This window comes from Salvia hispanica, chromosome 5 (assembly GCF_029641045.1).
Source record: "Salvia hispanica isolate PSC_SH4W2 chromosome 5, Shi_PSC_v1, whole genome shotgun sequence".
NCBI lineage: Eukaryota > Viridiplantae > Streptophyta > Magnoliopsida > Lamiales > Lamiaceae > Salvia > Salvia hispanica.
The window spans coordinates 2,270,815-2,297,941 of NC_142696.1; the positions used below are offsets into that span (position 1 = coordinate 2,270,815).

Consider the following 27,127-nt stretch of genomic DNA (forward strand, 5'->3'; position numbering starts at 1 on the left):
TTTAACACATATCAATATCATAGCACTATATTACTGGAATAAATGTGTAGACGCATAATATTTGTAATTACTAACTAAGTACTATTTAGTAGCAAGATGATGGTGGTTTGGGAAATGCTTGGTCACATTTTGAGTTATTAATATGGGTATTATGTGTTCGACATAATCCAATTGAAAAAGTTAATCTAGGGCTAGTTTAGAGAGAGTTTATTTCCTCATTTTGTTTAATCCTCATTCTGCCTAATATCTAGCTTGATGAGACAACGATTGCCACCTCCGGTCAAGCTATGAACTTGGGATAGACGACATTTCTGATGTCACCCTCGTATCGATTAATCTCTTTATTTCTAAACTCTTCAAAAACGGATGATATAAGTTTTGTGACTTAATGAAATGGTTGGTTGACTCTTCAATTCCATCATAGTATAGTAAATAAAGTTATGATCCCTATAAATTAGAAATCACATCTCTACATAATTTAACATAAAATTTCTAACATATCAACGCACACAAAAGAAAAGGTTGAAGAAAATGAAAAATGGAAATGCCAAAACTTAACTTCAAAGAAAATTAATCCTTTATTTGACTCTTTTTAATTTAAAATTCATTTATTGCGTTTTGAATCGGATCTAGTGTTGGATTCTCATATCATGGTAGGTGCATCCATGCCAAACTTGGACTTTCATTTTTATATTTCTATGAGTTTATATTTTATGTTATGATTGGTTTAATGTTATAAATGGTGTAGAAGAGCGTAATCCTCTTCAAATTAACCGCTCCATAGTATTTCCAAAAAAATAATCATAAATACAACATCACAATCAATACCTTTGTAATCCTCAACACTCTAAAATATAACCTCATTTTTACTTTTTAGTAATCAAAAAATTTCCATTAATAAAACCACGTCGTATCATTTGTAAAATCTATTATAAAAAAAATGAGATATTTTATCAGTAAATGTGTGAAAGAAAATTAGAAAATCCATCAATACGATAGATCCTCTTGCAATGACAGCAAACGAATTCCTGTTTGATTGCGCCACCATACTAAATTGGGAGAGCTTAATTGCAGAAGCAAACACGGTGGAGTGAAAGCGCCACTTCCACCAACCCCCAAATCCAACGGCGGTGCTACGAAGCTACGTCACCATCATCGAATCTGTGTCCCCAGTTTTCTGGTGAGCCCGCAAAAACCTTTTCTTTTGCATAGAAAAGGGCAAAACTGGGCTCTCCTTTTCCTACACATTCCAACGCCCAACCGCAACCCTACAATTTTTTAGTATTATATTTTTTTCGATTTATATACATACATACATACAAATCCCTGAGATCTCTCACCACCACCACCTCTTCTTTTTGTAATTCTCTCTACCCTTTGTCGGATTTGCTTGATTTGTGGCGGCCCTTTTCTGTTTTGGTCACTCTTCTGATCTGGGGTGTGATAAAGTTTGAATCTTGGTGCTTGAAAGCAGCATCTCTGTGCTAAATCTGCAGTGAGGTTGTAAGTTTCTTGGATCTTGTTTGTGGTGGGTTTGGGATATTTGTAGCTGTATTTGTTGTTAACTGTCAATGGGCGTTTTGGATGAATGCCATTACCATGTGGGGGTTGAGAATGGAGTGAGTGTTGAGGTGGGTGGAGAGAGGGGGGCTATTGAGGATGCTGTGAGAGTGTTGTTGCTTGGTTTGGGTGAGGATATTAACCGGGAAGGTCTTCTTAAGACGCCTCTCCGTGTGGCCGAGGCGCTCCGGGATGGGACTCGAGGTGAATCTTGATTGCAACTCTTGTTTTCTATCAGCTTTGTAACTGTTCCTTAATTCTAGAAATGGATGAATTTTGAAGGTGTTTTACCTGTAGTTAGCAGCATGACTTGTAAAAGGTGTTGGTGAAAGCAAAACTTTTGAGTAATGGAGTCACTTAGTGTTGTAGGTTACTTGATGGTGTTAACTCTGTATAGGGATTATAATATAGTAGGAGATTATATTAAGATTATTGATTCTAGGATGAAATTCAAACTAAATGTGATTGAAGTATAATGATGTGTAGTGAATAATGTGTTTGTTACTTGTATTTGAGTAATGTAGTGACTTACTGTTTAGAATCTAGGTTACTTGCTGGTGTCAATTTTGTATAGGGATTGTAAGATTATTGATTCGAGGATGGAATTTAAACTGAACTTGATTTAAGTATAATAATGTGTAGCAAATACTAATAGATCTTTGGTCATATGTTGGCTTGGATGTGATCCATGAAGTTAAGTTGCTTTCTAAATCAATTGGGAATCAAACTGAGGTTTTGAACTGCAAAGGATTGGATTTCCTCCTTATTCCATTACTGGTTGATCTTATGTTCCATTCATATGCTATTGCCCCGCCTCGTTGTTCCAGCTGATCTAATCTTTGATGCATGAAATTAAGTTACCTTCTAAATCAATTGATCTAAGATTCCCCATATATCGAATTGCTGTGCACCGTTGTTTGCGGAGGATAAGATTGCTGTGTTTGATGCACATATGTTAAACTTGTTCTGTTGTTATTGGATTCAAAAACGACCAATTATGTATGGTTTGTTTGTAACAAATTCTTGACATTGTGCTTCATGTCCAGGCTATCATCAGAACGTGAAGGACATTGTTAGTGGTGCTTTATTTCCCGAGTCCGGGTTGGAAAGCAGTGTAGGTTCTGCTGGCGGAGCAGGCGGCCTTGTCATTGTCCGCGACCTTGATCTCTTCTCGTACTGTGAGTCTTGCTTGCTCCCGTTCCAGGTCAAGTGTCACGTTGGTTATGTCCCATCCGGCCAGCGCGTCGTGGGGCTGAGTAAGCTCTCCCGCGTTGCTGAAGTCTTTGCCAAGCGCCTTCAAGATCCACAGCGACTGGCCGATGAAATCTGTGCGGCTCTACAGCACAGCATCAAACCAACGGGCGTCGCTGTCGTCCTCCAGTGTTCCCATATCTGTTTCCCGAACTCCCAGTTCGACCCGAATAATCACCAAGGATGCGTGAGGCTATCAGTTATGTCGGGATCAGGAGCTTTTGACGATGAGAAGGCTGGTATCTGGACCGATTTCCTCGGCCTTCTCAGATTCCGAGGCCTAACTGATGATGCCACCCGCTCGCTCGACAAATCTTGGTGCCCTTCTCGAACCATCTGCAAGACGGCTGCATCATCAGACCCGTCTCTCCTTGCAGCAGTTTCCTCCATCCTATACGCTCTGGGCGAGGATCCGCTGAGGGAGGATCTCGTCGAGACCCCCGCCCGATTCGTCAACTGGCTGATGAACTTCAAGAACTCGAACGCGGACACAAAGCTCAACGGGTTCGTACGAAGCAGCATGAGGGAATCATCGTTGACGATGCCACCCAGCCACATCTGCTCCGAGCTGAACCTGCCGTTCTGGTCGCAGTGCGAGCACCATCTGCTTCCCTTCCACGGCGTCGTGCACGTGGGCTACTACAGCTCGGGCCGCGCCATCAGCAGCGTCGGGAAATCACTGCTGCAGTCAGTGGTGCAGTTCTACGGGTTCAAACTGCAGGTTCAGGAGAGGCTGACCAGACAGGTGGCTGAGGCAGCTTCTTCGATCTTAGGCGAAGACGTGATCGTCGTCGTCGAAGCTAGCCATACCTGTATGATTTCTCGAGGGATTGAGAAGATGGGAAGCAGCACTGCCACCATTGCTGTGCTTGGTCGATTCTCCACTGATCCCACAGCAAGGGCCAAATTTTTGCAGATAATTCCGAGCTCAGCTTGATTATTAGGAAACAGTTTTTAGTCATTCATATATAATCTCTCTCTCAGCAACATGTATCTCTTTACCCTTGGCAAGAATTGGCAGAGGCTATAATGTTTTGAAATTCAATAAGAATATGTGATCATTGGAATCATTACATTAAAATGGTGTTAAACCATAGCAAATTAGATTAACATATTTCATGTGTAAGAACAATATTATAGTAGCAATGCCAGTGGTTCTGAATAATAATATAAGACATGGCTTTTGCACAACGACTCACATAAAATACTAAAATTACTGCAATTCACGCAAAATATTAAAAATCCGACGATGCTATATGAACAAAAAAGCAATTTTTTAGCGCGGTAGGAGCTTAAGCGCCTCGGTGGCTCTGTGTGTGTGCCAATGTCGAACGGAGCTACTCCTCCAACCACATATGTCGAATCTTATGCCAATCCACGTTGAACAGTGGTGCTTGTGGCGGACCATGTTGGAGGGAATCATTGGCGGATGGCGGTGCTCCTGGCCGACAAGGGTGGAGGCCGGCAACCATCCAGAAGATGAATATTGCTGTAATGATCATCATGATGAGAAATTTTACTATGACATTCACCTGCAAACACGTTCACCATTAACGTCCCAACAAGCAACTCAAGCTTATAGCCATGGCAGACAGAATTATGTAATTTATTCTTGTATTAGAACAATGTCAAGCCCGGGAGAGAGGAAACCGAACCTTGTACGTGAACAGGTCTTCGTCTATGAGGGGAAGACACCGGTCAGCTCGGTCGAGGGAGAAAAACAACAAATTAAATATTGCTGATGTGGTGGCAGGATCATCATTCTCTGCAAGAACGAGAATCAGTGTTTTTTTTCCACCTATGTTACTATCGAGAGCGAAGCGCATGAGCATCTCGTACCTGGGATGTCAAAGATTTGGTCAGTTGGAGGGACACCCAGCAGTTCTCCAAGATAAACACGTACTCTCACGCGATCAGAGAGGGACAGTAAGTCTCCGTGCGTGACTACGACAGCAGGTTTGTCATCTGAGAAAAAACAAAATCAGCACAGTAGGAACGAATCGGCTTTAGGAGGTGAGGACGAAAGATTCATAACCGGTACCTCTAAATGACAACAACGGATTCTTGAAAGTTGTTTTGATTATTTCAGAGTACCCTTTCTTCGTTTCATCAGTGCTGTCCATTGACTCCAACACAGATAGCCCGTTCACGACTAAGATGACAAAGGCAATTGGGGTTGCCTGACCCGAAGAGCTCTCCTCCCAATCCATACACTCCAACCGAGCTTTAAAAGTCTCACTGTCGGATTCTCTGGTAAAAATGAAATCAAGCATAAAAAAATGAAAACATGTATCCACATGCATGAAGACAGGAACAATTGAAACAGACCTTACGGCCATCTTCCTATTGCGGACGCCTTCTGTCATCCAAGGCTCGATCATATTAAGGTTTTCGGACGAGTCATCAGACAAGCCGCGGGTGTCAAACAAACTGAAACAAACTGAATTTATTGGAATCCTGTACTCGTGGATGAAATAGGTCCCGTCTTCAGGAGACGAGTTACCTGTTTAAGATGGAAACAAAAAGTAATTAGCGCAGGTAACATGGAGGAGGGGAGGGGATATGAATGTATACTCGACACTTGGGCTCTTGCAGGCTGGAACACGTCATCCTCAAAAACCCGAGATATTTTGTTAATGAGACTGCTCTTCCCGGAACCCTTGGGGCCAATCACTAAGAGTGGGGTGGGATGTGGCACATCAGACTTTCTGAAGTCAATGGGGGGAGTATAGCTGAAACGAGAACACCGTTACATATGTATATCAAAGCTAAGCTACAAAGCAATGCCATCCTAAACACACAAACACAGTGATGGATCGAAGAATAATCTTTCACCAGAAGCTCACTCTCGAGTCACGAGGTAAATATAGTAACAGCACAAAAAGGCTTCAATATTAAGAAGCCCCAGATTTGCATTTCACCACAAAAACCAAACCAACAATCCAATAAACAACCGCTTCCATTGGCCAACAACATTGGATTCAAAGTGAAGAATCAAGATAATGGAATAACAATCTTTCATCCGAAACTAAAGATAATACTAACACAAAAGAGGCTTCTTACTTGAAGATCAATAGTAGCATACCATGCATATCTTGTATGTATGAATTCCAATGAAGAAAACAACATCACAACTTGCAAATCAACACAAACCCCCAAAATTGCATTTCACCACAAAAACAAACCAACCATCGAAACACTTTCACTTACCAAGAGCGTTTGGATTCAAACTTCAAAAATGAAGAATCAAGAGTTACAGATGCATCAAACACACACCAATTATACCTCAAAAGTTTACTTTTAGCAACAATACATACAAACATATGTGCATATGACTCCCAATAAAGAAAGCAAACGACTTCCAATTAAGAAAACAACTTGTAAATAAACACAAAAGCATTCAACAAAAATCAACTTAACAAACCCCCAATTTGCATTTCACCACAAAAAACAAACCAACTATCCAACCAAAACACTCCCAACTCAAATAAATCAAGAGCTACAGATACACCAAATCAACACCAACCATACCTCAAAATTCTACTTTTAGCCTCCTCCAATCTGTCAATCTTAGGCTGCAAATCCTCATAACTCCTCAAAACCTGTGCGTAAACCTTCAATCTCTGCCTCTCAGCAGCCTCCTCAATTGGACTATTCACTAATTTATGACTCAGGCACTCATCATCTCGACTGATCACAATAATTACACCACAAAAAAACACAATTATGAGAATCAATTATAAGGAAACTTAAACATTTAATATCACACATTAAATGAAGCACCTTGAAACAGAATCGTGCGGGAAACCTTGGCTAGATGGTGATACATCCTCTGCAAACAGAAATTTCAAATATTTAATTACTAATATATCTAAATACACACACATACAGAGTTGCAAAGTGAGAGAAGTCAAAATTATTTACCAGTTGAAGAAGGAGAGGAGCAGTTACTACCGCCACCCATGATCGCTCTAGCTTACTCTTCTACAGAGAGAGATGATTACTGTTTTCGGTGGAATTGAAATTGAAATTGAAACGGAGAAAAAAGAGAGTAAATAAAATAAAATAAAATATGCGAAATAAAATGCGAAAAATCAGTTTATTTAATTAAAAATCGGAATTGAGAAAATATGTGACACGAGTTGCGAAAAATCAGTTTATTACTCCCTCCATCCCGCCGCTTTAAGAGTTCCGATCAATTTTGGGCGTCCCACTTTAGGAGTCTCTGTTGAGATAAATTAATAAAAAATACCTACAAAGTGTTAAAAGTGGGTCACCAACATTCACTACAACTAATAAAAAAATGTTAAAAGTGGGTCCCAACATCCACTATAACATTTATTTATTAGACACTCAATTAAAAGTGAGTCCCAACATCCACTACAATATTTATTTATTACACATTCAAACATTTTTTTCTTAAAACATGTGTCCAAGGGACTCCTAAAGCGGGACGACGGAGTATTTATATAAGCCTTGGAACTGCTGAATTGGATATCTCCTCTGAGTGACGTGGCAGTTTAGAACTATTAAATATTTGTGTTTATCTTATGGATTGATACGATCGACTATTATTTTCTTAATTTTAAATCTTCATTAGGATCGCTTATTTTCAGCAAATTACGCAAGTAGACGATTTAAAGCATGATAAAATATTAGTATAACTATGTGAATTACAAACATAACAAAATTCATAATTTATAGTTTAATTTGAGATAAATCAGAATTTAACTGTAATTCATGATTTATTTGGCAGTTTTAGTTTTTAGGAATTTTAAGATAAACTATTCGTAACGTGTTTTGATTTAAAATTGTGGGTTAATATGTCACTATCTTGTACTCCCTCCGTCCCCTATTAGGAGTCACTCTTTGACCGGGCACGGGTTTTAAGAAATGTAAAGAAAAGTTAGTTGAAAAAGTTTGAAATGTAAAGAAAAATTGGTTGAAAAAGTTAGTGGAATGTGAGACCCATTTTTTTATATTGGTTTTATAATAAAATGTGAGTGAATTGAGTTAGTGGAATGTGGGACCTACTTACTATTTATGGTAAAAATAAAGTGTGACTCTTAATTGGGGACGGACCGAAATGGAAAAATATGACTCTTAATGGGGGACGGAGGGAGTACAACAATGATAGTCATCTGAATTTATGAAATATTCAATCCAATTATTGTTTATTCCAATTTATTAGTAATTAATTACGTTTGAAAAAACCTTTAAATACACGCGAAATATAAATCGTCACCGTGGCTTAATTAAGTCCAATTTAATTCTGGAACATAAAATTAGGACCATTGTTATAATTTAATTTGATGAAAACATATTTGGTAGTAGCATTTTTCAAGTTATATTAATATCACCACTTTCGTCAACTAAAATATTTATTAATGGTTGAAAAAATCCTTTTATATTAGGAGTGAAATAAATTTTTAAAAAAAAACCATAATTAATGAATTTAAGATAAACAGGAATACTTGATTATTTTATCCACTATCCATAATATTATAAATATTTCTACTATTTTCAAGATTTATCTTTAATTTTCCATCTTTCCAAAAGATTTTTAATACTTGTTCGGGAACAAAATGTACTGTATTTAATTGTATAACACTATGTTCAAGAAGATTAGGGAAGCTTTTTTATAAATGTGGCATAATAATATAAATACAAGTTCAATAAAACTCTAGATTATTCTATAATTAACTTTACTAATCCAAAACTTATTTATTTTCTTGTCTAGATTAATACTAAACCACTAAACAAAATTGGAACAGTTATTCTAAATTATTAATTACAACATATTATTACTATATCGAATTGATCGTCAAAAATCCTAAATTATCCGTTTTATAATCAGAATAGTAAATCCCTTCAAAGCCTATTTTTGGAATGTTACACTATGCAAATGTAGCATATCAGATAGTACTATGCAAATGTAGCATATCAGATAGTAAATCCCTTCAAAGCCTTTTTTGGGATGTTGCACTTTGTAAATGTAGCATACAGAACAGTAAATCTCGTCGAATCCTCGCTAGTTTCAGGCCCCGTCTTCGCCTAACATCAGCAGCAGTTAACAACACAGCAGAAAAACCGGTGTAGAGCAGACGCTCTCACACTCTCGGCCGATTTGAGGTGACCAAATGAAGCAAACTTCTTGATCTCTTCTAGTAAGGGATGACATATGGCAATGCGGTCACGTCTGCACACTTCAAATGTACGGCTTCTGACCAGACGTGTTTCACATCCGGGGAGGCCAATCTGGGCCGCTTTGTTTCTGAATCATGGCGGTCAAACAGCCATTCTTGATCATCAGTCTGTGGCCATTCTACTTCAGGAACAGTGAGTATCAGGCTCAAGTACTGCATATCTGGATGAGGAGCCTTCGTGGGGGTCTTGGCGACCTTCTCCTTTCTTGATGAAGAGTGTTTCCTCGACTCATTTGTATCTGGCGTTTGCACGGTCATTTTCCCTCCATTCTGCCCAAGTGGATGAGACGGTGGAACTTTTCTGTCAAAACTGCTGCTGGCCATCTGCTTTGCAATTGCAATGCCATTGCTAGTTTGGGACGGTTCCATCTTTCTTTGAATACAGACAATGTGGGGGGAGATGACGCCATTACTAACCAAGCGAGCATTAATTTGAACCCGACCATTCTGGCAAGATCCAGTGTTCCTTACATCATCAATCACCGATTGAGGGGATGAAAGCTTCCCATTCACCTTCTCCTCTGTTATAACATTGCTCTTCTCCACCACCCCTATGTTAATCGTATTTTGACAAGGACGGACACGATTTCCAGTTTGACCACCTTGAGGCGACACGATGGTATGTCTGGATATATTATTGGGTCGAACTCCACTGTCTTTAGCTAAAAGAGCATAAAATACATTAGCTAAAAGTAAGATAAACATCCCATAGAACTAAACTCACACACATAAGAATATCACTGAAAAGCAATCAGGAAAGTTATTCATGTACCTATCAATCACTGCAAAATTACAATAAAGAGACAAAAGCATGTCCAAAAAAAGGAAAGAACTCACTATGTAAGAAGCCATTTAACTCCTGTTTTGGAAGCTTTCCAAGGCAGTCATTGTTCTCCTTCAGAAGATCTGAGGGAATGTTGGATTGGAAGTCTAGAGAGTTACCATTACTTGTTTCTTGTTTAATCTCATTTTTCCTAGACCCTGTTAACTCCCTTTTCTTCTCCCTCTTCCCTGTTTTGTCCTCTGCTTTCATATTCTTATGTTGAAATGCATTTTTGCTAGGATCCCCTCCGCCTGTACCAATCATGCATCCATGTCCGTTCCTTTCTTTCCCCTCATCAACCCTTCTTCCCGACTCATCTGTTTCTGGCGTTTTTACGGCCATTTTCCCTCCATTCTCCACTAGTGGATGAGAGGGTGGAACTTTTCTGTCAAAACTGCTGTTGGCTATATGCTTTTCCATTGCAACGCTGTTGCTAGTTTGGCGTGGTTCCATTTTTCTTTGAATACGGACAATGTGAACCCTACCATTCTCTGTTTTTGTGTTATCTGCTGCAATTTGGCAAGGTCCAGTATTCTTTACCTTATCAATCACCGAATGAGGGAATGAATGCTTGCCATTCACCTTCTCATCTGTAATAACATTTCTTTTCCCCACCACCCCTATGTTATTAGTATTTTTACAAGGATGAACACCACCTCCAGCTTGAGAAGACACAGTGGTATGCCTAAGCGTATCATTGGGTCGAACTCCACTGTTTTTGTTCTCACCATGTAAGAAGCCATTTAACTCCTTCAGTTTTGGAAGCTTTCTCTGCCAGTTATTGTTCTCCTTTACAAGATCTGAGGGAATGTTAGAGTGAAAATCTAGAAAAGCACCATTACTTTTTTCTTGTTTAACCTCATCTTTCCTTATCCCTGTTAACTCCATTTTCTTCTCCTTGCCTTTATAACACTCTGCTTTTGTATTCTGATTTTGATCTGCATTCTTGCTAGCATCCCTTCCGCCTGCGCCAACCATGTATCCATATCCATTCCTTTCTTTCCCCTCCTCAGCCTTAATTTGGTTCTCTCCAAAACTGTTCCTACCATTTCCCAAACTCCTCGAATCAACCTGGAGACTTTGACCATTAGGCATCCCGCTGTGATCTCTCGGATCGTTAACAACCAACCTGCCATTACCATTCGCTTGCACCCCACCCAGCAAGCTGGCCTTTGACTTCTCCAAAATTGTAATTTTCTGAACCATTTGGCTGCCCATTGCTCCGTCATTTTTAACTCTATTTCCCAATTCAACGCCAGTTCTCTCTGGAACAAGGCTCTGATCATTTTGGTTCTCCAATGACCCTACACTTTTCTCCTCATCTTTACTCTTATCCTTCTTGTCTCTGTGTTTCTCCCGCTTCCGTTTCTTATCCTTTTTGCCTTTGTGTTTCACTTCACCCCTTTCCTTTTCCTTTCTTTCCTTTTTTTCTTTCTTCTTTTCCTTCCTTTCCTTTTTTTCTTTCTTCTTCTCCTCGTTATCCTTGTGCTTCTCGTGCTTTTGTTTCTCCTGTGATGATATCACGCGATAAGTCAAGATAGCATTTAGAGAAAAAAACAGCAAGTGGCTTACATGAAACAGCAACTGAAGCCAAAAGGTGCTTCTTATAACTTCAAGAAAAGGAGCCCATGACTTCTTACTAGCTCATTCTATACACTTTTGTGTTTGAAGAGCAGTAGAAAACATAGAATAAGACAAATAGAAGAAAGTTTACAGAAAGGTGCAACAGATTCTGCTCTTTTGGTTCGAAGGGAATTTCGTAAAACCATCAACTTTTTAGTTCACTAAACTTACCATTTTAGGTGCTTCACCATAAACATCCCAAGTCCAAACAATAGATATAACCCCTAATTCCCCAAACTATACAAGCACTCAGCTATCAAATCTATTATACTCGAGCTTTCATGAATCATGTCGAATTGCTTACTCTAGATTCAATGGTAACAAAAACTCATGATTGTTTTGTTTTAAGACAAACATCAAGTACCACACATCAGCAATGCAATATCATTCGAAACTTCAAATGCAAAGATATTGTTCAGCATATCAGCCAGTCTGATCACCCACACAAACCTCTGTGATCAAATCCACATCATCAGATCTTCCCTCCAACTCATATCGATCAGATCTTCCCTCCAACTCATATCCAGGCGGGGGGAAGGGAAAACACCGAGACATTGCAAGTGATAACCGAATGAGATTCAGTGACCTCTCCACCGATTAAACGCTTGCACTCATTTCCACTAACCGTCACCCTCTCACTGTCAAGATTCCAACACTCAGCAACAGAAATTGCTGGACAAGGAAACAAGACAGCACAAACAACCATCATGATCAAGTGATCTCAACTCCAATAACAATGCCAGTTCATATAAGAAGATCACCTGAATAAAACCCCAAACTTCAACCAACTATACCACACCATAAATGCACCAGACAACCTGCCCATTGAACAAAACTCTAATCAAGTACCACCACATCTCTATCAATAGCTACAAATCACAAAAACATTGCAGCACTGAAAAATTAGACACTGCCAGCCCTAGAATCCCATCCCAATCAACAATTTTAGCTAATTTTATGTTAAAAAAACAGAGCTGCGTAGCCATCAAAAGATTCAAAATCCAACCACTCTGACATTAACCTCGAGATTTTGGGGAACGAAAATCACATCAAATCAAAGCATCCGTGTGTATGAAATCATAATTGAAAATACTGAAAATCCGATTGAAAAACAAAATACGACAGCTCCGGATTTTTGGTTAAATAAGAAATAGGATCAAATAACCTAGTTTCGAGAGTTGATTTAAGCTTAATTTCAAAATCAACGAAGAACAGGAAGAAGAGAAATCTGAGGAAGGAATTCTCTCTCATCCCATACCTATCGTTCTCTGCGAAATTGTTCGCGTGTATAAACAAATAAGCATAATCAATTTGTGGTTTCTGCCACTAAGAGTGTTCAGTTCATGATCCTCAATTCAAATCCGGTGAGGATTCTCTCTTCAATTGTTAAAGGATTTTTTCCGCTGGTTTCTGAGAAAGGCGGCTTCTCAGGAAACCCCAAAGGAAGAACAGCAGAGATGTAAAATGGGGGTTATATTTATAGCGGATGAATGATGAGAGAGAATGATGGAGGAGAGAGAAACGTGTGTTTAAATGCAAACAACAATTTAGTAAACTCAATATGGGACTGATTATATGGGTTTGAATTCATCTAGTGCTTCAATGGCGGATTCAGTTGGGATCAGGATGTGAGTAATTTTATTTGTCGGCTAATGCAAGTTTGGAAATTTTATTAAACATAGTTTGTCGAGTTTTTGTCGATCGCTTAAGATGGGGACTTATTATGTGGGTTTCGCGGTAAAGTGTGAGCGGCGGGAATCGATGTCGGCTAATCTTATTTGTCGGCTTCTGCGAGTTTGGAAATTTTATTAAATATAGTTTCTCGAGTTGTTGTCGATCACTTAGGATGGAGAGTGATTATGAGGTTTTCGCTGTAAAGTGTGAGCGGCGGGGATCGAGCCGATTGATCTTATTTGTCAGCTAATGTGAGTTTGGAAGTTTTGTAGTCTTTCGGGTTGTTGTCGATCACTAGATGGGGCTAATTATGTGGGCTTCGCTGTAAAGTGTGAGCGGCGGGGATCGAGACCGACTAATTTTATTTGTCGGCTAATACGAAGTTGGAAATTTCATTAAATATAGATTTTGAGTTTACGTTCAAGAGTTGTGTTGTCACTTTCCTTATTTTCTATTATCAATTGCGGGGGTAGATATTAGATATTTATTTCGATTGGACTTATACATTCAAATTTTTTAGATTGAAATTTTAAGATAAAATTAATTTATGCAGTACTTCATTTGTTCATGATTTAGAGATCAACCACGAGTTTTAAAAATTATTCGGCTTTGTGAAGGAAAAAGATATGAAAAATTAATGAATGTATCTCACTTTTATAAGTTAATTTTATAATACAACGCAAGTGAAATGATTTGGTGAAGCGTGAGTTGTACTTACTTCAAAAATTGAATAAAACAGCTAAGTCTTTAAATCGGTACATTCCAAAATTTTAGAATAAGTTATAGACGGGGAAGTATTTTGTTGTGATAATAGAGACTTCTGCATAATGACTACACAAAATATTAAAAATTAGACACTGTTACCGGAAAAGAAAAGGATTAATATTACAAGTTGCATAATTAGATCGTGCAAATATCGCACAAGAATTCCATCTCTCTTTTACATAATTAGTTGTCGGAAAAGAAAAGGATTAATATTACAAGTTGCATAATTAGATCGTGCAAATATCAGTAAGACATCAATAAATCGATAGTAACAATCAGAATAATAAATTACTTGTATATGTCAATAATGTCATGCATATTGTTATTGACATGTCCATATTTAAGAAATCCATGTATTGTCGAAATAAATGAGTATTTCTTATCATTACATAATTAAGTAATAAGTAACAATTAGAATAATTAGATTACTTATGCATTTCATGCATATTGTGCTTAACATGTTAATCTTTAAAAAATCCATGTAGTGTCGAAATAAATGTGCATTTTTATTGTCAATTTGTCATTATATAATCACAACAATAATGAAAAGCTTGTGTCAAATCATTGATCATTCTATATTCATTTCAACTATGTCTGTTTATTTGGATTTATATATTTTATGTAGAGTTTTGAAATTTTAATCCGTTAGATTAAGTAAAAAATTTGCAAGAATTTGAAGATTGTTGATGTAATAAATATGTGGACCAAAATGCCAGTGAAATTATGACAAAAATATTCTATTCCTCCTTCAAACTATATATTTTTTATATGATCTATTAAAGTTCTACCGAGATTGATGAGAATATATGCTGTAATAAAATGCAATTAATTTGGAGTATACTATAATTTGCAAAAGTATCAATAAATAAATATTTTGTGGATAAAAAAGATTGATGCAAATAATTCCACACTTTCCATTTCCTTAAATGAATTGCGCTCAACATAATTGCAAGATTTTAATTAATCATGAGAATTGAGATCACTCCAATCTACAATTATAAGCTGTTTCAAACAGATTATACTAGTAGTAAATACCCAAAAATATATAAACGATAATTTAAATAGTCAAGACTCAAAATTTTTAATTTGGGTCAAAAAATTTCAACCTTCAAAGAGGAGATACAGATCATAAACATCAAGCGTTACATCTATACTATATCTATCTGTATCTATGCATTCATTCCTTATAATTGTGAAAGGGGAAAGAGTGATTCTTTACAAGTATATATATATATATATATATATATATATATCTGGTATTGACAGCAAGAATTCCTTGTAAGAATGTATATCTCAGAGGTAATGACCCTGCTGGAAGCCAGCCGAGGTGGCCAGAAACGGCCGGTCCAAAATACTCGACTGGAATGGGGACATTGCGCACCCTGTTGACTGTGAAACTCCGATCGATGGAGTTGAAGCAGGACTGAAATCATCAAAGCAACAAGAGATGAATATGGGAAGTCCGATTATGCTTCGTGAAATGGAATAACAGAATGCGACTTCTGAAGCTTTTAACGAAAGATTTTCTTATAGTAATTTGAAGGTGTGGTTATACCTGAAAGATAGGGAAAGGGAAGGCTCCGCTGCTGATGTAGTTATTACGTGGTGATTAGTGGGAAACAGCGACCAGAACACTGGAAAGAAGCAGAAGCAGCATACGATTAACGTTTGACTGTTGAGGAAGGAGATACACAAAAATACGCTTTCAGAAGAAACTGATATGAAGGTAACCTGATTGTTGTGAATGTTCGACAAAACTGGGGCAGATCATCATATCCTGCAAGAGTAAACAAACTTATATAACCGAGGATTCTTATATTTCCTATAGTATTCTTTTATTAGAATAGGGAAGGAAGTAAAAATGTGAAAGTTAAGAAACATACTTCTTTGGCGCCTTGATTTGTGTGGACCGTCTCTACAAGAAATAAAGTTGCTCATAAGGATAACAGCAGAGTTTTTAGAAAGTGAACAAAGAATGACATCTTCAAAAGGAATTTAGGTGAAAGACGAAACTCGACATCACAGAATCAGGTGAAAGAACAATGAACAATAAAGGCTATGGACACCGTTACAAGCAATCATGTTCTGCATCCCAATGATATAACTATATAAATTGCCAGGAAAAAGTCAGACAGATCTGAACCTGTGGGACATGTATTCTTTTGTTCATACTTTGACATCATATTTTCCATTGTATAGTACTCCTACAAATGATTGATTCGTTATTATTGTTCTTTTTTACGTTTTGGTGTGTGCTTTCTAGAAACCATTGAGCTATGTTTTACAATATATCAGTTATGTTTTACAATAGACTGCTCCATGCTCCAGTTCCATGTGAGTGAATAGAAAGAATGAAAATAAAAGTAATAAGCGAGGCAGGATGAAAATGGCAATAACTATTAACCAAGAAAATTAACTCTTACCCAAGTTCGGAGCGCTGGGTTTTACTGCCAACGACAAGCCAAGAAAGCACTCATCAGTTGAAGTGCCAAAGGTCCACAAGTCCAATTCAAGATTAGGTTCAGATCCTACACATATTAGTAAGTAGAAAATCTTAGACATGCATACATGTTTGACAATATAAGACTGATTAGTATTACCTAGAGGTCCTAAACTTAGTTTAAGTGCATCCCCAGGTAAACGAGGCACCCGTTCAGAAACCTATAAATTGGCAAAAGTTTAGTACAAATGGAATAACTGTGCAACCTTGTGCAAACTAGGATTATAATTACATGGAAGAAGGGATGCTCCAAGCATTGATCTGCCGTTGGCCTCTTTGATGGATCCCACGAACAAAGTTGCTGCAAAGGAGAGAAGTAATGCATCAGGGATGCTTACACCAACCCAAAAATAGGACAGAGTAAATCAACATCAATCTACCTTAATCAAGTCAATTGCTTCCAGGCTGGCATTCGGAATCATATCAGAAAGATCGGCTGGTTGGATCTAATAAAATTGCCATTAAATAAAATTACCATTAATATCAGTTAAAATGTATGGAGCAGTAAATCTAAGCACGTAATAATATCAAGTGAAAAACTCGAAGAGGCTCACAGCTGAATAAGTGATATCGACTAATCGAGAAATGTTTTTAGCCTCTGGAAAGGTATTCCGCTCTGGAGCACCAAATACGCAGCATATCTTGTATAATTGATCAATTTCACTGCTCGTATATACAAGAGTTTTGCAAATTAAAACCAATACAATCGTTTGATACAGATATATTCAGAAACTAGATCATAAGGTTACCTTTCCCCAGGAAAAATCGGGCACGAAGTGAAAAGTTCAGCCAGGATTGCACCAACCGCCCACATATCTGTGAGGATCAAGCATTTGGAAGTCAGCCTAGAAGGGAGAAGAAAAACAAATTTTCCAAAACAAATCCTTAAGTGGGTAGATAATATATCCGTGGCTACTTAGAGCACCATTATCATTCATATCGCAGCCATTATATATAAAAAAATTATCTGAAATATGGTTGATTTTGGCACTTTCATACAAGTCCCATAAAGGACCCATAAAGATAATTGAACCAGCAGTGCAGCAAAAATTGAAAAACAGCTGAATTTAATAGTTTCATAAAGTTAATGTAATATAATGGCATGAGATAGTGACAGGCATGCATACCAATGGCAGGAGTATACGATGCAGATTGCAACAGCACCTCCGGCGCTCGATACCTTTCCAAAAAAGAAAAACATGCATTAAGCATCATAAAGACGGATCTAGTTAAAATGATATGGAAAGTTGTATTGATGTTAGCGTATGCCTTACCAGCGCGTAGATACATAATCAGTATAAGGAGGTGATGATGATAATTCTCTTGCCAGACCAAAGTCAGCAATCTTTATGGTGTTATTTGTAACTAGTAAATTCTCTGCAAGTATAGAGTTTTAAGAAAATTAGCATTGCTATAACAGGAAACAGAGAATGACAACCCATTATTTGAAATGCATGAATACCAGGTTTGAGATCTCGATGAAAATATCCATGTTTATGCACATGTGAGAGTGCCTGCAGCACCTGAGACATTAAGCCTCGAATCTCTTCTTCCGAAAGAGATCTTTGTTGATTTTTCATTATTTGGTAAAGGTTACATTCCTAGAAATAAAAGTCCATAGTCAAGAGGGTTTCGAATTGTTCTCATGCAAGTAACCAAAAAAAAGAATGTGCGACAAACTTTTACCATGTACTCAAATATGAAGAACAGCTCATTATTTTGTCTGACAATCTCCAACAACTTGATGATGTTAGGATGATTTAATCTGCGGAGCGACTGCAGTGAAGGGTAATAAAGAACTGTCAGCTATAATACACTTAAAGCACTCCATTGCAACCTTCCAGTCAGGTTCAAGTGATAGCATCAATTTGACTGGCATACCTTCACTTCTCGTAGATTTAAACATTCCTCCCAGGTATAGAACTTTCTCTTCATTCTTTTGACTGCAACCTGGAACAGATACCAGATGTTCAAATAAGGTACTTGTGTAAAAATTGTTTGGACTAGAGACAATAAACACGAAGGAGACAGAGCCTCACAATCTCAAACGTTTCATTATTCACGGCTTTATATACATTTCCACCAGTTCCATCACCAATTTCTTCCAATATTTTGTATCTGGAAAGACAATGGACAGAACACAGAAAAATAAATGCCAAGATTAAAGGGGTGCCAGAAGAAAGTCGGAGTACCCATATTCAAAGGAGCAGCATACAAGATCTCACCTTTCCATTATTCTGTTTTACAAAATTCTGAAAGCAGAGCTCAATGGATTTTTAACCACTTCAAAAACGTATCTACACTGTTCAAACAGTGTTGTTCAACTGATTGTATGCACACTTCTGTGCTTATCTCCATCAAAAAATACAATATGTAGTAAAGAGCTGGCTTTTCAATATAAGAATGATTAAATATCAACCAAAATGATATCAGCATGCTTGTTTGCAGCCTCCACTAGCTGCAAGCAACGGTTATCATCTAAAGCACAGCAACTGTGCCCTAGCACGCCCTTTCCAGCAATCGATGCTCAAATTTATCCACAATCAACACGAAGAAACTATCCACGAACCCAAATCTTGTTCAACTGCCAAAAAAGCAAGAAAGCGCGGCAATCAGAAAATCGTAGAATCTTATAACAAAAGCTAACAGATGATTCAGTAACCTAAATTAGAAACAGAAATACTATAGCATTTTGAAGACAGTAATAAACACATGTTAATACAGACATTAGGCAAAAACTATCCCTAAATTTGAGATTTCAGATCCTCTTGCCATAACAGTATAATTAACAAAATTTAGAATCACGCAGTACATTTAAAATTATAACTACAATAATTAATGAATTATCACCTTAAACGAAATTACAAAAGTAGCTAATCACACCATCTCAAAAATACGGTATAAAAAAGGCACAATCCAAAACTCCAACGACTTGTTCCGCCGTAGAGTGAGGACTAAACAGCAAAATTACAATCACGTTGAACAAAAACACAACAACACTCAGCTCGATCAACCAATTAATAAGGAATTAAATAGAAAAAAGAGTAACGGAATTACTATCAACAATCATTCAAGGAATTCAAATAGCGGCAGTACACAAACAATCAAAACCACAATCACACAATTTGGAGCAACGCCGCCGCCAAATTCCCCAACCACCGTCGCAATTAAAACCAAAAGCGTAGCGGAGAAGTGAGCTCACCTCATTAGAAACAATTGCACGCCAATGACCAAGGAAGATCTAGAGAGAGAAAAATACATGTATATTGCTTTTTCAGAGAGAATTTGGATAGTCGGATCAGGAATGCAGAAACAAGACGGAAATCGTTGAAAACAAGAGAGTGCAGAGAGAGAGAGAGAATTGGAGATACGTATAAACAGAAAATTCCGCAGAAGTAGCGTTGGGAAGAAACGAAAAGCATAAAATATGAAATAAATAAATAATTATTATAACATTATTTATTAATATTATTATAATATTGAGATTGTAGTTATTTTTTGTTTTAATTTTTATTGATTATAATAAATTAATCAGTTTATCTTTGGGGAGAATTAATTGTTTTTAAATAAAATATAACTAGTGGTGGGGAAAATGGATGATTGGTCCCCTGCTTTATGTAAATGACGAGATTGCCCTTCTGTTTGGCTATATTAACAGATTAGTCACATTCGGCCTTTCTCTGGGCTGGAAACAGTGGGCTGAAAAGCCCAATAAGTTGAATAAATATTTATGCTGAGGAAAGCAGATACAATGGGCTAAGGCCCAATTTGTTTTCAGAGACGGATTCGGGTGGAATCGAAGAAGGGTCGACCGACTCTATCTTCAGCCCATGAGTGTCAATAGAGAAAGTCCACTAACCGGTGTCGTCAATTCCACGACATATTTATCCATGGTTTCGTAAAGAGAACACATTTGGGGTTCAATTGTAAGTCATTTAATGTTATCTCAATTGTTTCACCTGTACACAAAATATCGTATTTTAATAATGTTAAAAACAATGTGATTCATAAAAATAAATACTTTTCTAAACGGAATTCTGACAACTAAACAACCAAACATGGCATTAGTGATAGTGTAATGCTCTAGTCCAATCTTCTTCAATTTTCTACGACACTTCAATATTCTCCAAATAGAGATCAAGAGGAATAAACTCACAGCTATTTGGGAGAGGAAACAAATGCACCAATTTTTGCACTAGTTTATCTTCAAATTATGAATAAAGTGATGTTGTTTCTAACTTAATCGGATGTTGTTGTTTTGTTCCACCGCCATATTCTCTACATGTATAAAACTGGTAGCCACAACATCCCATATATTGCCAGAAACAAGACGGATGAACTAATTGCAAATTTTGTAATTTATGATTCAATTTTTTAATAAACGTGGGACATATCATAATTTGATCATTTTTTTTAAATTTATTTGGTGATATGCCTTTGTAACTCTATAGTAATGGACTCTATAGTAATGGAGTGCTATTTAACCACTTCATTTTTATTGTATATTATCTTTTATTTAAACTTATTTTATACTGTAAAATTATTTTATAAATTCATAAAAATATCATTGTATGAAATCTGAAATCATATATATATAAAATAAAAAATAATTATTAAAAAAATATTAAATCAAACAAAGAAAAAAAAAACACATATACCGAATGAGAAACAATATTATTATTTCAAATTCTAAACTCATATAACCAAATAAGTTTATAAACTAAAAATTGCACACAAATCACATATCATTTAAATCACTTTTAGATCTATACTACAAAAGATCAATCACGAACACATGTCAATAAAAATAATATAAATATATATTAGAAGATAGCCAAATCGATCAAAATCATCAACAAAAATACAGCAAAATAGCATGGAATATACAGCAGATATGCATGCATTTAGCCGGAAAAAAAAAAAATACCGGTTGTATACCCTAATAGTATTCCTGCATCACCTACTTCCCGTGTAGCTGCTGCCACTCATACCACGTCAGGAAAGAAAATGAATAAGAGCTGCCACCAACCTAATATTCATATAGAGCGCTACATAAAAAAATTATACATTCGACACTTCACAATAGTACATGAAGAAAAGGAAAAAAAAAAATCACACAATTAAGCTCGACACTTCAGAACATAAATCACTTCCACCATAAAGACCTGCAAAGAGAACAGCATAAGCAACACGAAGAAGAATTTGAAAAGGCCGTGTTCATGCACAGCCGCAGCAAAGAGGGTCACCCCGTCTGCTACAAAGTACGAAATTATTTGTTCTTTCTCTAGCATCTCTAGTACTCAAAACTGTATTTGGGAGTACGACCGAAGAGTATAAATTGTAACCCTCCAATCTTGAACTCATGCATCATTATAAAGCATGAAACATGTTTAAGAGTTACTAATTGGTTTTGTTTTCAAGTCTTGCTTTTCTTCGGCTATATGTTGTTGTGCAACATTACCACTAACTATACCACTAATCCACTAACTATAGAAATTAAATAACCAATTAACATTTAATCACACATTTTGTTTATTTTTAATTCATAATATCTATTTTAAATGGCTATTTCCATAAATATCCCTGAAATCCTCTTATTTCCTCAGCTCTAGATTTTTATAGGTTTGTGAAATTTTCACTTACAAATATTACTTCAAAATTCAAATATTAAAAAGAAAAGAAAAAAGAAAAGAAAAGAAAGAGGTAGTTACATACTTGTCCATCATCATTCAAATTTCCGAATTCCCCACCCGCGCTCATAACCGCTTCCACCAACACAGAGTTGAATTTCAACTGCTAAGTTTCCGATTCCATTTTCGCCCAATCTAACAGAGCAGTCGCCGGAGAGAGAGACAGTTCAACTGGATTGGCGAATTCGTGGTGATATGGCGAGCGAAGAAGAGGATGGGGCATTCACCGTCAAATCCAGCGATCTGAAAAGAAGCCTGCGGGAGCTGGCATTTAGAGATGACGAAGCTATCAATCCTGAGAATTTGGCTAGGGCACGCCAAATGATAGCCGTGCTGGCGGAAATGGAACTCAAGAACGGAGCTGATTCCACCTCTGGATGCACTATCTCCTTCAAGGTGCCCGATCACTTCAAATGCCCTTTATCGAACAAACTCATGAGAGACCCTGTCATTTTACTTTCTTCTGGAGAGGTCAGTTTCTTCCATTTCTTTTTGGATTGTGATTCTCAATATCTTCAATTCGAGATTAATGTAGCCAATTTAATCGATTGTGAATGTTGATTGTTGTCAAATTTGGGCAGACCTACGACCGGAATTCAATTGAGGCGTGGATTAGATTGGGGAATGTTACGTCGCCTCTATCGCTCACGAGACTATCGTGTTTTGATCTCACTCCCAACGCCCTGATCTGCAACACAATAACTACCTGGTGTGAAAATCGTGGAATCAAGCTACTTGAAGGGAATTTGGAGGAAGGGGATGATGGAGGAGTAGATTTTACCTTAGTAGAACAACTACTGGATCAAGTGTCGTCATCATCGTCCCCGCTGCTCGAACGAAAAGCAGCTGCGAAGAAGCTGTGTATATTGACAAAACAGCATCCTTCTCTCCGGATTCCTGAAACTGCAGTGCCGGGGCTAATGACTGCCCTCTATCGAGCCGAACACCCAGGCTTACGGAACGACATCATCTCCGTGGTCTCAGAGTCGCCTAGCGTGATTAACTTGCTTGTCGATCATGTGAGGCTGTGGAAGGGGAATGTGCAGGCTAGGGCTAATGCAGCTGCAGCCCTTCATGCATTGGCTCTCGTCGACTCAAATAAGGCGCTGATACGGGAATGTGGCGGCTTGGTGGCCCTCATCTCTCTGTTGGAGAATGGGGAGGAGTTGGAAATGAAAGAAGCCGCCTCTGCAGTTCATAGCCTCTGCACCCTCCCTTCGAATAAGGAGAGAGCCATCGGAGATGGTGGAGTTCGAGTGGTCATGGAGAACATAAAGGAAGGAGTGCTTGTTAGTGAGATGGTGGAGATACTTGCCTTGTTTGCTACGGATGGCGGGGCAGTTACACGGATGAACAACCTCGGTGCAGTCCACTGCCTGTTCAAGATCATTAAGGAGAAACCTAATCCGCGGTGTAAGGAGTATTGTGTGGCTATCTTGAGCGCAATCAGCTACAGTGATCGGGTCTCGTGGAAGGAGGTCAAAAGACAGGAAAGAGAGCGCCAAACGATATCTAAGCTCGTGCTAGAAGGCACTCCTATGGCCGGCTGCATTCTTGCGAAGCTGAAACGGTCGGGTCTCGGCTTCTTCTAGGTGTTATCAATTCATTACAGGGGCATGTTTTTTTCACTTTGAGAACAAGTTTATTGGTGCATATATTGTTTTGTTCCTGGATAAATACTGTACTGATTGAGGATTGAAATTGAGCATTTTGTCAAATTTTTGATGTTGAGTTACAAATGAAACATTTGAATTTTAGTTGGGTGCTAGTTGTAAAGCAAGAACGATCATATATAAATATATATATATACAGGTCAGCCATCAGAGGCAGAGCATAATATATACAACTCAATATCTGAAAGCAACAAAAACACCATCATCTACAGAAACTACGCGTAAAAACGAGCACAGAAGGCGCTGCAGTGATCGTGTAGTAGTCAGTTATCCTCGAGCATATATACATCGCTCACAAAGTTCTCCGCACTCCAGAGGAAGGAGCCAAAGGCAACAGCTTCGAGCAGAAATCTCTTCAGGCTCGCGAATGAGGTAGTAAGCGCGTCGTCTGTTTCAAGCAGGCCTGTCTCCTCATCACCGAATAGAGCAGCGGTGTGTCTCTCAAGTAGATCCACCGCCTCCTTGGACTTGGGCTTTGCACACATCTGAACTGATTCGTGGTCGAATCCCATCATATAGAGTCGCAGGCTCTTCGGATTATTCCCCAGAGAATATGAAACTGGACTTGCTGGGGTGGATATAGAGCTACTGACACGGCCATGGGCGATGTAGCTGGATCCTGCAGTAAACATCTCTGAAACTGGATGCTTGCCTCGACCAGCAAGGCCGTAGTGGGAGCTGCTGAGATCTAGACCTCGTTCGAGTTGGTACCTCAAGGAAGCAGTCTTCAAGAAGTAGCCATACAAGATGGAAGCAGCATACATTTCACAGAGGCGAAACCTTTGTACCTTTGTCGTGGCCCAGCTGTCTGTGACGTTGGAGTTCGCCTTGCATCCAACAAGGGCACTTAGATGTTCCCTCACCATCTGCAGAACCTCAGAATTATGGATAGACTCGAGTTCCCAGTCCTTCGAAGGCCATATCTCCAGCCTACCATTATAGGCGCACTTGGAGAGACGTGGCACTAAACTGACTCCTATTTCAGAGAATTTGTAGAATATGAGCATATACATTACATCCTCAACTGCATCTTGGCATTCGTGTTGTCTGAACTCCGCGATTCTCCTGCAATACATCATCAAAGCTCAGCCAAAAAGTAGGAAATTGCATAAATGCCGCATAAATTAATCAGCATTACCACATTTTCTCAGGTTTGGCATACAGTTAATTATTTCAAGAACTCATCATTTAAGCAATCCTATATATCTCTGCTGGCAGTATGCACGCCTTGAACGTGCAAAATCATCGGTGTAATCCATGTTGATGTACCTTGATGATGAGGCAACACCATATCCGGTAGCAGTACTAGTACACCCTCCTCCAGCCAATTTCTCGAGGAACTCGATGCACTAGTACACCCTCGGCCGGCTCATGCCATTCATTCTCAAGGAGTTTGCATTTATCCTAAAACGCGCCATCCAGTTCGTAAAATAAAAACACAAGCATATTTCTAAAGTCTCGACATAGATGCAAAAGAATTGAAAACAGTAAGCGATAACTCATACATTACACACTGAAATGGAATCCAAATTGTCACATCACTCAGGCTTAAACCTTCTTTGCATCAAAAGCTCGAATCCAAATTGTATTAAGTTTCTTTTTCCCCTCTTCATGCAGAAGCTAGATAAACAGAAAACTGATACTGTAACAATGTGCAGACTAGAAACTATTTGTCACAATGAGAGCCTGTGAGCAAAAGCTCATGAGCACTACTACAACCAAACTTTACCAAAAGTTTATCGTCTCGATTTTATATTAGTCATCAACCTGAAACCACAGGTTAAGATACACCTTTATCAAATCCAACCATATTATTCATGCTTAACAAGAAGGTTCTACACTAAAGAATCAGTTTCTGTACTTAGTTTTTTCCATAAGCTCAAGCACATCACAGAGCCAATCTCAATTAGCAAAGTTTACCTAATTCAATCACAATTATTTACAACACCTTTTTCCTACTTTAGTTCAATTGCAAATCAGAAACTCATAAAAGGAAAATCAGAGAACCAATACAGATGAATCATCAATCAATCACAACATTTTAATGCTAAAAAGTTAAAATCCAATTCAATCACATCGCTACAAGATCGATAGTAATAGGAATCAAAACCTCTAAAAAAACCATCAACCAATGCGAAACTTAAATCATATCTCAACAAATTAATAGTAAGTAAACGACCAACCTATGGAGGCAAGCTTCATCGGAGCCGAGGCTGAGCTGCAGCCGCGCCGCCGCCTCATCTCTCTCAACCGCAAGCCGCTCGAGCTCTCCCCTCGCCGCCGCGTGAAATCCGGCGCGATCGTCCAGGCAGACGCCGCTGAGAAGCCTCCCCGCCGGCGTCCGCGGCTCGAGCGGCGCGTGCAGTCCGCCGAAGTCGCACCTGCTCCTGCTGCTGCTCGCGCCAGCCACCACGATCAGCCGCGGCCCTAGCGAGATCGGACGGCGGGCGGGCGGAGTCGGGAATCGGGGATTGGTGTAGGAGAAGAAGCAGCAGTCCATTCAACAAATCAGTTTCCGATTGCTGCAGATTGATTGATTGATTGATCGGTTGCTTTGCTTCAATCTGAATTTGAAGGATGTTTGTTGTGATGGAGAATCCGAATTCAGATCAATGAGAGACTGAGAGTATACTGTTGTTTTTTAACTCGAAACGAAAACGAAAATAGGTATAGAATATTCGCTTTTCGAGTAGAAGACCAAAGTGGATAAGGCAATGAGTGACTATTGAGAAATCGGATTATCATGAAAGACACATATTACTATTTTATTTGTTGCAACCTTTTTGTTTTCTACTACTCCCTCCTCCATCATTAGCAATCTCATTCATGGACGACACGAATTTTAAAAAATGTTAAGAAAAGTGGGTGGAAAAAAGTTAGTGGAATATGGGTCCCACTTATTTATATTAGTTTTAAATGAAATGTGACTGTAATGAGTTAGGGGAAGGTGAGACCCTATTACTATTTATGGCATAAGTGAACCGAGACTCCTATTCGCGGACAGACTAAAATGGGAAAACGGGACTCCTATTCGCGGACAGAGGAAATGGTACTTTCTAGTATCATAAATATCTAAAATTCGTATGATTGCTAATGTATATTGTGATATTGTTATTTATTTCTATTTACAAAGAATATAGATAAATATACATAATCTTTTAAATTGTAAATTGACATGCTAACTATTATGTACTCAAAAGATATAGAAAAAGATAACTATGAAAGATTTATGCATATCATTTTAATATGTTTGATTTGTATCCAGGTATTGATAGAAAAGATAATATTTATATCTTATCTAAATGTCCATGCATTAGAGTTGAAAGTTTATAAATTTTTATAAATTATTGCAAAGGAATAGA

At 38.1% G+C, this 27,127-nt stretch overlaps 6 protein-coding genes across 6 annotated transcripts; 2 read left to right on the forward strand and 4 right to left on the reverse strand.

Moving 5' to 3' along the window:
* The first annotated feature begins 975 nt into the window (after nucleotides 1–975).
* On the forward strand, nucleotides 976–3,892 carry LOC125188527 (GTP cyclohydrolase 1-like). Its single transcript, XM_048085435.2, has 2 exons — nucleotides 976–1,764; nucleotides 2,607–3,892. Exons 1-2 carry the CDS (start codon nucleotides 1,572–1,574, stop codon nucleotides 3,746–3,748), a joined length of 1,335 nt encoding a protein of 444 aa, XP_047941392.1. The 5' UTR covers nucleotides 976–1,571; the 3' UTR covers nucleotides 3,749–3,892.
* On the reverse strand, nucleotides 3,893–6,886 carry LOC125188528 (uncharacterized). The gene is made up of 9 exons (XM_048085436.2): nucleotides 6,736–6,886; nucleotides 6,595–6,643; nucleotides 6,343–6,501; nucleotides 5,386–5,543; nucleotides 5,140–5,314; nucleotides 4,853–5,061; nucleotides 4,651–4,776; nucleotides 4,467–4,576; nucleotides 3,893–4,343 (listed from the first exon to the last, which is right to left on the reverse strand). Exons 1-9 carry the CDS (start codon nucleotides 6,773–6,775, stop codon nucleotides 4,149–4,151), a joined length of 1,221 nt encoding a protein of 406 aa, XP_047941393.1. The 5' UTR covers nucleotides 6,776–6,886; the 3' UTR covers nucleotides 3,893–4,148.
* Nucleotides 6,887–8,628: 1,742 nt separating this feature from the next.
* Nucleotides 8,629–13,008, reverse strand: LOC125188475 (uncharacterized). The gene is made up of 5 exons (XM_048085331.2): nucleotides 12,722–13,008; nucleotides 12,225–12,281; nucleotides 11,914–12,135; nucleotides 9,855–11,349; nucleotides 8,629–9,679 (listed from the first exon to the last, which is right to left on the reverse strand). Exons 3-5 carry the CDS (start codon nucleotides 12,016–12,018, stop codon nucleotides 8,976–8,978), a joined length of 2,304 nt encoding a protein of 767 aa, XP_047941288.1. The 5' UTR covers nucleotides 12,019–12,135; nucleotides 12,225–12,281; nucleotides 12,722–13,008; the 3' UTR covers nucleotides 8,629–8,975.
* Nucleotides 13,009–14,924: 1,916 nt separating this feature from the next.
* Nucleotides 14,925–19,806, reverse strand: LOC125190412 (serine/threonine-protein kinase MHK-like). Its single transcript, XM_048087725.2, has 18 exons — nucleotides 19,605–19,806; nucleotides 18,628–18,986; nucleotides 18,442–18,520; nucleotides 18,284–18,352; nucleotides 18,089–18,178; nucleotides 17,865–18,003; nucleotides 17,677–17,779; nucleotides 17,530–17,582; nucleotides 17,152–17,218; nucleotides 16,957–17,065; nucleotides 16,783–16,848; nucleotides 16,635–16,703; nucleotides 16,503–16,563; nucleotides 16,326–16,430; nucleotides 15,786–15,817; nucleotides 15,634–15,679; nucleotides 15,458–15,536; nucleotides 14,925–15,325 (listed from the first exon to the last, which is right to left on the reverse strand). Exons 2-18 carry the CDS (start codon nucleotides 18,633–18,635, stop codon nucleotides 15,196–15,198), a joined length of 1,305 nt encoding a protein of 434 aa, XP_047943682.1. The 5' UTR covers nucleotides 18,636–18,986; nucleotides 19,605–19,806; the 3' UTR covers nucleotides 14,925–15,195.
* A 2,481-nt stretch (nucleotides 19,807–22,287) lies between these two features.
* Nucleotides 22,288–23,684, forward strand: LOC125190042 (U-box domain-containing protein 9-like). The gene is made up of 2 exons (XM_048087242.2): nucleotides 22,288–22,563; nucleotides 22,674–23,684. The coding sequence occupies exons 1-2, from the start codon at nucleotides 22,288–22,290 to the stop codon at nucleotides 23,682–23,684; spliced, it is 1,287 nt and encodes a 428-aa protein (XP_047943199.1).
* Nucleotides 23,685–23,861: 177 nt separating this feature from the next.
* LOC125189007 (UV-B-induced protein At3g17800, chloroplastic-like) lies at nucleotides 23,862–26,423 on the reverse strand. The gene is made up of 2 exons (XM_048086171.2): nucleotides 25,949–26,423; nucleotides 23,862–24,830 (listed from the first exon to the last, which is right to left on the reverse strand). Exons 1-2 carry the CDS (start codon nucleotides 26,263–26,265, stop codon nucleotides 24,029–24,031), a joined length of 1,119 nt encoding a protein of 372 aa, XP_047942128.1. The 5' UTR covers nucleotides 26,266–26,423; the 3' UTR covers nucleotides 23,862–24,028.
* Between the last annotated feature and the right edge of the window lie 704 nt (nucleotides 26,424–27,127).

Bases quoted from the DNA above. Each gene is read 5' to 3' on its own strand.
- LOC125188527 (XM_048085435.2), top strand. From the start codon at position 1,572: ATGGGCGTTTTGGATGAATGCCATTACCATGTGGGGGTTGAGAATGGA. The intron at 1,765-2,606 runs GTGAATCTTGAT...CTTCATGTCCAG, and splicing joins GCTCCGGGATGGGACTCGAG to GCTATCATCAGAACGTGAAG.
- LOC125188528 (XM_048085436.2), bottom strand. From the start codon at position 6,775: ATGGGTGGCGGTAGTAACTGCTCCTCTCCTTCTTCAACTG. The intron at 4,577-4,650 runs GTACGAGATGCT...TCGTTCTTGCAG, and splicing joins CCAAATCTTTGACATCCCAG to AGAATGATGATCCTGCCACC. The intron at 4,344-4,466 runs GTTCGGTTTCCT...ACGTGTTTGCAG, and splicing joins AAGACCTGTTCACGTACAAG to GTGAATGTCATAGTAAAATT.
- LOC125188475 (XM_048085331.2), bottom strand. From the start codon at position 12,018: ATGTCTCGGTGTTTTCCCTTCCCCCCGCCTGGATATGAGTTGGAGGGA. The intron at 11,350-11,913 runs GTTTGTGTGGGT...ATATCATCACAG, and splicing joins ATGTGGATTTGATCACAGAG to GAGAAACAAAAGCACGAGAA. The intron at 9,680-9,854 runs GTGAGTTCTTTC...ATGCTCTTTTAG, and splicing joins GTTAAATGGCTTCTTACATA to CTAAAGACAGTGGAGTTCGA.
- LOC125190412 (XM_048087725.2), bottom strand. The intron at 17,219-17,529 runs GTATGCATGCCT...TGATCCTCACAG, and splicing joins ATCGTATACTCCTGCCATTG to ATATGTGGGCGGTTGGTGCA. The intron at 15,326-15,457 runs GTATAACCACAC...TGATGATTTCAG, and splicing joins TCCCTTTCCCTATCTTTCAG to TCCTGCTTCAACTCCATCGA.
- LOC125190042 (XM_048087242.2), top strand. From the start codon at position 22,288: ATGGCGAGCGAAGAAGAGGATGGGGCATTCACCGTCAAATCCAGCGAT. The intron at 22,564-22,673 runs GTCAGTTTCTTC...AAATTTGGGCAG, and splicing joins TTTTACTTTCTTCTGGAGAG to ACCTACGACCGGAATTCAAT.
- LOC125189007 (XM_048086171.2), bottom strand. From the start codon at position 26,265: ATGGACTGCTGCTTCTTCTCCTACACCAATCCCCGATTCCCGACTCCG. The intron at 24,831-25,948 runs GTTGGTCGTTTA...GATGTATTGCAG, and splicing joins GATGAAGCTTGCCTCCATAG to GAGAATCGCGGAGTTCAGAC.